This window comes from Leptodactylus fuscus, chromosome 2 (genome assembly GCF_031893055.1).
Source record: "Leptodactylus fuscus isolate aLepFus1 chromosome 2, aLepFus1.hap2, whole genome shotgun sequence".
In the NCBI taxonomy this organism is placed as follows: Eukaryota; Metazoa; Chordata; class Amphibia; order Anura; family Leptodactylidae; genus Leptodactylus; species Leptodactylus fuscus.
This window is the reverse complement of record NC_134266.1, coordinates 144,390,970-144,403,121: the sequence shown is the minus strand read 5'-3', so window position 1 is coordinate 144,403,121 and position 12,152 is coordinate 144,390,970. Positions and strand designations below refer to the sequence as shown.

The following is a 12,152-nucleotide window of genomic DNA, read 5'->3' as shown; positions in this document are numbered from 1 at the left end:
TGGATTGAGCAGATAGTAGAAGTATAAGTACTTCCTAAATAATTCCCATTCCTTTTGTAGCCACTCTTGACTTTGGATTAAAAAAAAAAACAACACAGTAAAATCTGTGTTTCTACAATGTGGGGCCTTAGCCTTATAGTTGTTTTATATATGCTCTTTAGTTCCGTTGTACATTGATTCTTTGTTATGCGCTACTCTCATGATATATTAAACATTATCTATCTTTATTCATCCATTGATGTTTTTGCTATGATGTTTGATTGACAGCATACTGTATACGACTGTATGGATCGATCAGTTGATGTTTAATGGATCAGTTCAATGGTTAAAGTGTGCATTAATTCTTTATTGTTATGTTAAAAGATCAATTTCTGCTATTTCTTAATGTATTTTATTTTCAATCGCTGGTTATGAGATAGACACTATGAGAAGCTGTGTAGATCCTTAGCCTCAATGAGTTAACTCCCTCTGGAGCTCAGTCGCTGTTTATGTTGCAGGCTCTGACTGCTGAGCCCGCCACAGTGTGTTACTACACATCCCCCTGCCAGCCTCACAAGCAGTGCCACTGTATAGCTGTATAGCTGTATAGCTGTATAGCACATAATACTTGGGCTTACACCTATTTGTTGCACGGCCCAGGCACATTCTGTATGTCTCTAGTATTCTTCTATCCCTGTCTCTCCTCACTGATGCATGTTTTGTCCTATGACATGGTGTGTCTTATGTCCAGAGCAAAAGTCTCTGTGGCCAATCTGTCCTTTGCCCTGAATATCAGGACTGTTATATCAGCATGCTGTTATACAGATTATTAGGCTTTGTAACCAAAGGCTATTAATTGTAAAGGCAGGATTTATTACGGAATTGTAACTATAGATTATACAGTGACATAGTATTAAGTTAGTGTTAAGCATGTATTGCCCATTCAACGTCCAACATGGGATACTTATAGGAATATATAGCAGAATCTTTAACTGGTCTACCGTTTTAATTTAGATGACATCTAGAACCTAAATATTATAGATCTGGTATATCTTATTATGCAGATGTATCTTAAAGAGGTTTTCAGGGATACAAATATGGAAGACATAACCTCAATATCAAATTGGTAGGGGTCCAACATTCAGCACCCCACTGATCAGCTGGTCTCAGTAGCTGACTCAAGCAGGAAACAGACAGCTCTGTTCTCTGTATGAGGGCCACACCATGTTACTACAGATCAGTTTCCATTCACTTGAATGGAAGTTAAGCTGCAGTGACTTAGTTCAATAGAGAACAGAGCTGTCTGCTTTCTGCTGCTGAGAACAGCTGATTGATGGGGGTGCCAAGTGTAGTATCCCCTAGTTAAGCTCTGTAATGTCAGAAGGTCAGCGTCAGGCAGGGGGTGTGATTCAGAAGCAGTCAGTCTCAGAGCTCAGAATCACACTTGTCCTGATAGTACAGAGCCTAAATAGCATATCAGGCACCAAAACTAACAGCATTGATTGCTTGGGAATGGTGAGGGCTAGAGAAAAAAATTCCATCTGCGACAAAATCAATAAAGCATCATCTATTAAAGGATGCAAAGAACTGGACTAGTTGGAGTTGGTGAAAGATTCTTAAGCGCATCCCCTCTCCATTTGGGAACATTTGGAGTCCTATTCTCGAGATGTATGCAGGGTCCCAGAGGAGAGATCCTCTTCTGTTTGGTATATTCCATGGTCATAGCAATAAATGCAGAGATGGGAATACCACTTTAAGTACTAGGTTGACTGTGAGTCCCCACTTAAACTACAATACAGCATCATTAACCCTTGGTGGTGTGTGAATAGCATAGCCATACCTCAAATTTCCGATACCAGACAGGGGCACCCAATAAACCCCACTATTATTTATCAAAATTCCTAATTTCCATAAACTGTCATGTGGTATATTTCTAACATTTTTATATAAAAAATATAACAAATGCCATAAACAAATATTTCCTCCATAATTCTATATGGTCAAACTATTGTGTAAAATGTTAACCCTTTGCGGTAAGCAAGAGTCAGACCTATGGTAATCTGACCATAGGTTACAGACATATAAGGGGGACATTCAGCTCTCCCTGCTGGGACTACATAATATACAGCAGCTCTGTCCTCTCTGCTGAAACTAGGATGGTTTCCATTTTAATCCCATCATTTAGACTCTCTATACATTGTGGTATTTACAGCCCCTTCCTGGCTACTTTTCTCCCTCCCTCTCTATTCTGTCTCCCATTCCTGCTGCAATAACACAGCTGGCAGATGGTCCGTGCTTCAGTGGGCACCGCCACTACTTACATGTCCTTGGCTGGTAAGTTCTTCCCTTCCACTACCCGAATGAAGAGGGAGCTCCTTCTAGCCATGGCTGTGCGAGCAGAGGGTTCAGCAGCCCGCTCTCGTCCTCCACATTAGTCCTCACAGCTCCGTATAAGCAGGTGCTTGTGACTGCAAAGAAATATCAATCAGATGGCAGGCAGTAGCTGAGGAGACCTGGGGGCGGGGCTAAGAAGTGCACACTAGCGCGACCTGTTCTCTCCTGTTCAGTGGCGCTGTGGTAAGAGGCAGCTGTGAGGCGTCCTGTCACCCGACCGACTGTACCGAGTGAGAGGGCGGCTGGCGGCTAGGTGAGGGGTCGCCACAGGGGACAATTATTCCCAATATTAATGGCGGTGACTGAGCAGAATACATGTGGAAGATGTTAGATGACTGAATGGGAAAGCTTAGATACAAAAAACTTCAAGTTCAACATGCAAGTTTTTTTTTTTAATTAATATAGCTCTACTCCATTAAGGCTCTGTTGACAGTGGAGCTGCTGGAGTTACAGCTGTGTGACGTCACCACAGTGACATCCTGCCCAGTATATGGCGGGAACACTTCCAGTGGTGTCTGGGAATTGTTTGCAGGCTCCTGATCTTTTAGGCAAGATTGTGCAAAGTTCCCTCACTGTACATGCAAAACATCATGCCATCCATTAAAGGGAGTCTATTAGAGATGAGCGAACACCGTTCGATCGAATACATATTCGATCGAATATCAGGCCGTTCGAGGTGTTTGATTCCAATCAAACACCACGAGGCAAACGCAGTAAAAATTCGTATCCCCTCCCACTTTCCCTGGCGCGTTTTTTGCACCAATAACTGCGCAGGGGAGGTGGGACAGGAGCTACGACAACGGAGGCAGTGGAAAAAAAATAATTGGCTGGCTAAATCAGGTGACCTCCAATTTAGACGAATGGTGAGTTTAACATTTGACTAATTTGGGACTGTGAACTATGTGACTATGAGACAGGGATAGATGTACAGGCAGGGTTAGCTAGGGATTACCTTTATTTAGGTGGGAATGTTACTAACCCAGCTCTTTGGGGCTCTATCTGGTCGGGATCCCTGTCAGATTGCAATATGCGCGAGCTGACTTTTTCCCATAGGAATGCATTGACCAGCGTTGATTGGCCAGTGTACAGCATTTGGCCAATCAACGCTGGTTCTGCTGGAGGAGGCGGAGTCTAAGATCCATCCACAGCAGTTTCCATTGTGGTCTGATCTCAGATGTAGCAGTGCTGACACAGTACTGTACATCGGAGATGAAACAGAGCTGGGCATGCATTCTGCTTGGATCTGCCAGCTCTGCTACATTGGGCCGTGCGCTCAGCTCAACTACTCAGGCCAGCTCTGCTACATCTCTGGTGTACCAGCTCTGCACTACTCCCAACCATCCCTCCATCTACTCCTCCTGTCACACACATCTCATGTGTAGCAGAGCTCAGCGCACACTCAGCCCTGCTACATCTCTACACTCTGTTGTAGAGATGTAGTAGAGCTGAGTGTGCGCTGAGCTCTGCTACACACGAGATGTAATCAAATTGTAATCGAATACCTCAAACGGCCTGATATTCGATCGAACGGTGTTCGCTCATCATTTGTTACTCAATCACACAAAAACAGCTGAACGGATTTGGATGAAATTTGGCACATAGATCGTAACCTGGATTAACACATAGGATACTTTTTATCCCGCTAAATGACATGGCTTCACAACTGTTATCAATTTATGTATCCTAATATTATTAAACTGCTCTTGCTGTCAGGACAATCGTTCAGCTAATTGCAGTTTGCTAAGGTATGTTATCTCTCTATGTAAACACACAGATAATACTAAGTCTATTCTGTACAAGCATCTGCATATAATCTGATCTGCATAAGTGTTCTGTGTCCCATTCAGCCAGAGGGAGAAGGGGGGAAAGAAATACACGAAGTGAGATGCAGACACTGCAGGCAGAGTGCTGAGACAGTGAGATAGGAAGACTCCTTTACTCCAAATTGGCAGTTTCCCAATTTTAAACATGCTGGGAAAACAAAAATCTAATTTGTCACAAAATTCTCAAAAAACGAGAGCTATAAAGTCAACACACTTCTCCTCAAGTGGAGCTGATGAGGATTGAGCAAATTAGGCGTCAAGCGGCTCTTAGAGCAGCCAAAACGCCGGAGCAGGTGGATCATCAACGCCAACAACACACTCAGTATATGACATCCCAGTGAGCTGCTGAGATACTGGAACAATCAAAGGTACGACACGAGGAACAAGTTCAGTGTCAGGTCAGCTTGAGAGCTGCCGAAGCGCCGGAGTTGGCGGATCATCGACGCCAACAACACGCAGATGAAGTCGCGGGCAGAAGCTAGTATTATAGTATATATGTTGAGCATGAGACGATAACAACAAAGTATGGAAAAGAAAAAGTGTGTCTGAAAGTCCAAAACATATGGTAGATCCTATTAATATTATGAAGGTGAAAGTTTGTGAGTTTGGATGTTTGTGGGTTTGTGTGTTTGGATGTTTGTTCCTCAATCACAGCCAAACAGCTGAATGGATTTTGGGGAAATTTCACACACACACATTGCCCAGGAAAAGGTAATAGGCTACTTTAAATGTGGGTCACTCACCCCAAATCGCCACCGTGACCCCCCAAAGAACCTTCTGGCACGGCTGTAGCAGCTGGCATTCCGCCAGCGCTGGTCTGTGCACGCACCTCCTATTGTTGCACGGCAGGCTGTGGGAGGGCTCTGGAGCCAGGGCTGCGACACCATAGGTTGGGGGCTGAAGGTGGGTGTGCTGATTCATCAGGGACACAGTGAGCAAGATGGTGGCAGCCCACATGGTCCCGGCGCCGCAGATATCCCAGGCCACCTACACACTTCACGGACGGCTAAGGAGGAGGTTGCTGCACCCGACATACCAGATAACAGGTCAGTACAGGGGGTTGAGGAGGGGGTGTCCCGGGGAAGGTGTCCCCAGGGATCAACCACATTCCCCAGTTCATGTCCCCCCCCTACATCGGCCACAGTGTAGTTGGACTCACCTTGCCACGTTCCCCCGCCGCTGTCTCCGCTCGCTCACTGCACATAGGTGTCGGGCGGCTAGCTGTGTATGGCAGGTAGACTGCAATAGAGGAGCCGGTATTCTGCAATGCACTGCAGAATACCGGCGCCTCTATTGCAGAACAATTTCGAGAAGGTAACCTGGAAAATTGATCAGTTTGCTTCCTCTATTGCCAGGCAGTTAAGGAGGTGTTATAATGTAGTAGTGTGTAGCAGAGCTGAGCTCTGCTTCATCTCCAGTGTCCGCACGGCTAACTCTGCTTCATCTCGCCATAGGAATGCATTGACCAGCATTGATTGGCCAGTGTACAGCATTCAGCCAATTAACACTGGTTCTGCCGGAGGAGGCGGAGTCTAAAATAGGACCAGAATGGAAACTGCTCTGGACCGATTATAGACTCCGCCTCCTCAGGCAGAACCAGCGTTGATTGTCCGAATGCTGTACACTGGCCAATCAACACTGGTCAATGCATTGCTATGGGAAAAAGTCAGTTCCAGCATATCGCAAGCTGACAGGGATCCCGACATAATAAAGGTACTTGATGCCCCCAGACATGCTTCCCCTGCTGTCCCAGTTGCATTCCAGGGTGTTGGCATAATTTCCTGGGGTGTGATAGTGGACTTGGTGACTCTCCTGAGTTGAATGGTGGGATCCCCTGTAGCGAAGCATTTTCTCCCATAGACTATAATAGGGTTTGATATTCGTTCGAATAGTCAAATATTGAGCAGTTATTCGAAATGAATATCGAACCTTTTACTGTTCGCTCATCTCTAGTAACAAACATCCAAACACACAAACATACAAACTTTCACATTTATAATATTAGTAGTAGGGTTGAGCAATCGGGATCGGAAAAGATCGGATTCCGAATAGTGATCAAGAAAATATCGTGATCGGAATTCCGATGCCAATCTTCTTGGGTGGGATCGAGATCGGGGCTTATTTCCCACAATGCTTGGCTACTGGCCAATCATTGTGGGAAAAGCTTAGCACCCATAGGAATGAATGGAAGCGGCCAGCCACTTAACCCCCTGCGTGCTGGCTGCGTCCATTCATTCCTATGGATTTACCACAGCCTGCCACTCTTCTGCTTCATCCCTGTTTTACCGTACACTCAGTTGAATATATGGTAAAACAGGGACTAAGCAGAAGAGTGGCAGGTTGCGGTAAATCACTGTGTGCTGCGCTGCTGTGGGGACGACGAGGCAAGTTCACGAGTAGATAGATACTACTGTACATTGACTTGTCTATCTACTAGACAAGTCAATGTACAGTAATATCTATCTACTCGTGAACTTCGCTCAACTTACCTGCTCAGAAGTGCTGCTGCTGCTCTCTTCTGGTCCAGTCCCCTGTCCTTCATGTGGCTTCAGAGCGCCCGCCTCCATCTCCCTAGACTAGTAGTATAGAGAAGGTGGGGCTTAGGAGAGTGTGGGCGAGTACTGGGATGCACTCACATCTCCCCGCCCACACTCTCCAGCCGCACCAAGCCCCCCCTACTCCCTACATTTCTTCAATACTAGTCTAGGGAGGCTGGGGGGGGCGCAGGGCGCTCTGAAGACATGTGAAGGACAGAGGACCAGACCAAGATGAACTGGGAGCTTCAGCTGTGCAGGTAAGCGGACATGGGTGGGGGTTAATCACTACACAGCGTGGGGTCCAAAAATTGAAACAATTTTAGAACTACATGCTGTGTAGTGAATAGGATCGTTTTTAAAATCCGATCTCAGATTGTTTAAAAAATCACATTGACTTGCATTGGGATCGGTTTCGAATGGAAAATGATCGGAAATCGGATTTTAAAAACGATCCTGAAATTTCAAGATCGGCTCAACCCTAATTAGTAGGATTGTTTGTATGTATAAATCTGTATAATCTGCTCCTTGAACAGTCAAATTGTACGCTTAGACTTGTCTAAAATCTGATAGTTCAGTGAAAAACTAATAAAGGGATTTGTACATACAGAGCAGTAATTTGTACACTTATTGCTTTGCAATGACATTCCGGCCACACACCTTTAAGAATGGAGCACCAGCAACTAGGGCAGTGAAGTCTGTAGTCTGAATCACCAACTCTGACTCCTTGATTTCTTCACATAACTACTCTGACTCCTGAACCATTTGTGACTCCTTCACAAAAAGGCTGTCAGTCAGTCAGAAGTATTATTATTATTGTTTCTCTAATTTATTTAAAAAAATAGAATTCCTGTGAAATTAAATATGCAAAAAAACTATACATCTAATTAATTATGCAATATCAATAAGTACAGTCCTATGAAAAAGTTTGGGCACCCCTATTAATCTTAATCATTTTTAGTTCTAAATATTTTGGTGTTTGCAACAGCCATTTCAGTTTGATATATCTAATAACTGATGGACACAGTAATATTTCAGGATTGAAATGAGGTTTATTGTACTAACAGAAAATGCGCAATATGCATTAAACCAAAATTTGACCGGTGCAAAAGTATGGGCACCCTTATCATTTTATTGATTTGAATACTCCTAACTACTTTTTACTGACTTACTGAAGCACAAAATTGGTTTTGTAACCTCAGTGAGCTTTGAACTTCATAGCCAGGTGTATCCAATCATGAGAAAAGGTATTTAAGGTGGCCAATTGCAAGTTGTTCTACTATTTGAATCTCCTCTGAAGAGTGGCATCATGGGCTACTCAAAACAACTCTCAAATGATCTGAAAACAAAGATTGTTCAACATAGTTGTTCAGCGGAAGGATACAAAAAGCTGTCTCAGAGATTTAACCTGTCAGTTTCCACTGTGAGGAACATAGTAAGGAAATGGAAGACCACAGGGACAGTTCTTGTTAAGCCCAGAAGTGGCAGGCCAAGAAAAATATCAGAAAGGCAGAGAAGAAGAATGGTGAGAACAGTCAAGGACAATCCACAGACCACCTCCAAAGAGCTGCAGCATCATCTTGCTGCAGATGGTGTCACTGTGCATCGGTCAACTATACAGCGCACTTTGCACAAATAGAAGCTGTATGGGAGAGTGATGAGAAAGAAGCCGTTTCTGCACGTACGCCACAAATAGAGTTGCCTGAGGTATGAAAAAGCACATTTGGACAAGGCAGCTTCATTTTGGAAACAAAAATTGAGTTGTTTGGTTATAAAAAAAAGGCGTTATGCATGGCGTCCAAAAAGAAACAGCATTCCAAGAAAAACACATGCTACCCACTGTAAAATTTGGTGGAGGTTCCATCATGCTTTGGGGCTGTGTGGCCAATGCCGGCATCGGGAATCTTGTTAAAGTTGAGGGTCGCATGGATTCCACTCAGTATCAGCAGATTCTTGAGAATAATGTTCAAGAATCAGTGACGAAGTTGAAGTTACGCCGGGGATGGATATTTCAGCAAGACAATGATCCAAAACACCGCTCCAAATCCTCAGGCATTCATGCAGAGGAACAATTACAATGTTCTGGAATGGCCATCCCAGTCCCCAGACCTGAATATCATTGAACATCTGTGGGATGATTTGAAGCGGGCTGTCCATGCTCGGCGACCATCTAACTTAACTGAACTTGAATTGTTTGTCCAAAATACCTTTATCCAGGATCCAGGAACTGATTAAAAGCTACAGGAAGCAACTAGAGGCTGTTATCTTTGCAAAAGGAGGATGTACTAAATATTAATGTCACTTTTCTGTTGAGGTGCTCATACTTTTGCACCGGTCAAATTTTGGTTTAATGCATATTGCGCATTTTCTGTTAGTACAATAAACCTCATTTCAATCCTAAAATATTACTGTGTCCATCAGTTATTAGATATATCAAATTGAAATGGCTGTTGCAAATACCAAAATATTTAGAACTAAAAATGATTAAGATTAATAGGGGTGCCCAAACTTTTTCATAGGACTGTATATAATGTAATTAAAAATAATTAATAATTTTATTCTGAAGCTGGAGTCAATAACTTTTTCCCATCTCTGACCAAAAATCCAAACCAAAAATGGTCCCAACTTTGACTCCACAACTCAAACTCTGCAGCCCTGCCAGCAACTGCTTCAAAGACCTGTAGGTGTGGAGGAGAGTTATCTCTTTTTGCCCCTGCCTCTCCACAACTGTATACAGTGCACAGAGAGGAGGGTTCTTCATTTGGAGGAATGTGTCATACGCTGTCCTGGGACACTGTGGCAGATATGATATTATGAATCTATGGCAGGTGTGATAATGGGGTCTGTATCAGGCATGATAGTGGTGCACTGTGGCAAGCACGGTAGTGGGGCACTGTGCCAGTCATGGTATTAGTACACTGTGACAGACAAGTGGTGGGGAGATGTATTGTGGTACTATATTTGCACCCTATCACATGACTGTATCACATGAATTTAACTCATTGGAAGTGTACTGAAAAAAAAAACACCTTGGTCATGTGTGTCCTATAAAATGCTATTTTATTTTATACTATTTTGTATCATTTTTATTCCCTATGACCAGATGTTGGGTATGTTTACATAGAGGATTTGCTTCGGATTTGGGCATACCTCCCAACTTTCAAAAGATAGAAAGAGGGACAGAATGTGAATGCACTATGCAAATTTAGCTCCACCCACTTCTAAGTCAACTCTTCCCATTCTCATCCATTTTTCTTTGTGTCCCCACACAGTATAATCTTCCTACAGTCACCCTAACATTATATGTCCCCATATTATAGTGTTCCCTTCCAATTGTCCCACAGTATGAAGAAATTAGAAGGGAACATTGAACTTGGGCAGCTGGAGGCGGACATTAAACCATGGGAGTGGTTGGATGGGGGTATTAAACTGTTGGCTGCTGGGAGGGGACATTAAACTAAGGGGGTAGTTGGATGGGGACATTAAAGTGGGGCAGCTGGGGAGGGACATTAAACTGTCTATGTAGTTGGTTGAGGATATTAAACTCTGGCCTGCTGGAGAAGGATATTAACTGGGGCAACTAGAGGAGGACATTAAACTGAGGGGGTAGTTGGATGGGGACATTAAATTGGGAGCTGCTGGATGCGAACATTAAACTGGAGCAGCTGGAGGGGGACATTAAGCTGGGGGCAACTAGAGGCAGAACCCCAGTTTAATATCCCTCTCTAGCTGCCCCAAGCTTAATGTCCCCCTTTCAACGTCCCCCAGTTTAATGTCCCCCTTTCATCTGCCCCCAGTTTAATGTTTCCCTTTCATCTGCCTCCAGTTTAACATAATAAAACACCGATACTCACCCCTCCTCTCTCCCCTGGTGCTCTGTGCAGTCTCTTGTCCCACATTCTTCAGGGAACTGCAGGTGTGATTTGAATGAAGTCATCACATCATGCCTGCCGCTCCCGGGGCCAGAGCACATAGGAATGTGCTTCAGATTGGTGAAGGAGGAGCTGTCTGAGGATGACTCCTGCTTCACCATTTTATTTAACTTATCTGCGTTCTCTAAACGAACAAGAGTCAAACCTGGGAAATACCTCCCACCGACCAGGACTGAGGGACAGGACCCAGAATCTGGGACTGTCCTACTAAATCGGGGACGGTTGGGAGGTATTGATTTGGGGGTGGATTTTGCTCCCGAATCTGGGGCAGATTCCTTCCACCTCCCATTGTTTTCGGAATCCACGGCTCGAGACTCCTTGCTGACTAGGCCCATTCATCTGGGCTTAATCAGCAGTGGGAAGCCATGATGGAATGCTGACAGAATCCCTCTTCATTTTCCACCATGTGAACATAACCTTTCAGGCCCAAAATATAAATACTAATACTCTAAATAATGATAATTATTTTATTTAGAATATTGATTATGATATTTTTTAGAATATTAGTGCAGCTCTTCAAAGAACTAGAGAGCTATTTTTCCATTTTCATTTAAAATTCTCCAAGTAAGCAGAAGAGGGACAAAACACACTTTAGCTCAGAACTATAACATGTTATTTTGCAGCTGAATAAAATGCTACAGTAACAATAAAATAAAGACGTCTTTGTGTTGAAAAGAAAGTGAAAAGACAATGAAACCTGTGTGTGCTTTAGTTAGGCTTAATGTTGCATGCAAGGTGGAAGCATGCCTTACTGAATGCTTGGCATAGCATGAGTAATAAATCGCTATAGTGCTCAGATTGTATACTTACAGAGTAGTCTCTCATCCTACATATGAATCTCTGTCAGAAAAATAGCTGAACGAGAGCTGTATAAACTGTATGCAATTTAGGAAGTGCTGTGTGGAAGGATTGCTAGTTCACTCTACCCCGCTGCATTCTTGGAAATATTGAACGTCACAGAATAGCTCACTTTTTCCTTTTACGTATGTTTGTTTCTTCTTCCGAAAGCAGATATTCCTGCTCAGGGGACAGATTATGCGTGTCTTTGTGTCTTTCTAACCTTTTTATACTTTGCTTTATTAACCCCCTAACAGTCACATTAAAATTGCAAAAACCCTCCTGAAAATGTCACTTTTTAATCACAGATTTACATTTTATGTCTTAAATAAATATTATTGACTGATGCCTTATGTACATTTTAACCCTTTCTAACGCATCTAACACATTTTAGACTTATACCAGTAACATCTTATCCCTCTCTGCATTCCCGCTTTTATAACATTTTAGATTTAATTTTAATGAAGCTTTATGAGACCTTATATTTTGTGGGCAAATAAGACTTTTTGATCATTTTTTCTGACTTTTTGTTATTGAGAGGTGAGATGAACAGAAAACATTAATTCTGACATCTAAATGTTAAGGTTAATGGTGCTCATTGTGTAGAATAAATAATGTAACAGTTTTATTTTATGGATTGATACGAATGTGGT

General features: G+C 43.1%; 1 protein-coding gene across 3 annotated transcripts in view; it reads right to left on the bottom strand.

Moving 5' to 3' along the window:
• The window catches only part of LOC142195221 (ras GTPase-activating protein 4-like), a 119,672-nt gene extending 108,180 nt beyond the window's left edge, over nucleotides 1-11,492 (bottom strand). For 2 of the 3 annotated variants that reach the window (XR_012715076.1, XM_075264814.1), the window contains exon 1: nucleotides 2,301-2,488. Coding sequence is in view for 2 of the 3 variants with exons in the window: in XM_075264814.1 (XP_075120915.1) it covers nucleotides 2,301-2,365 (65 nt within the window). In the remaining variant the exon portion in view is untranslated. Of the gene's footprint in view, nucleotides 1-2,300; nucleotides 2,489-11,472 lie in introns of those variants that run through there. The other variant, XM_075264815.1, reaches the window with a different exon arrangement.
• Nucleotides 11,493-12,152: the final 660 nt, after the last annotated feature.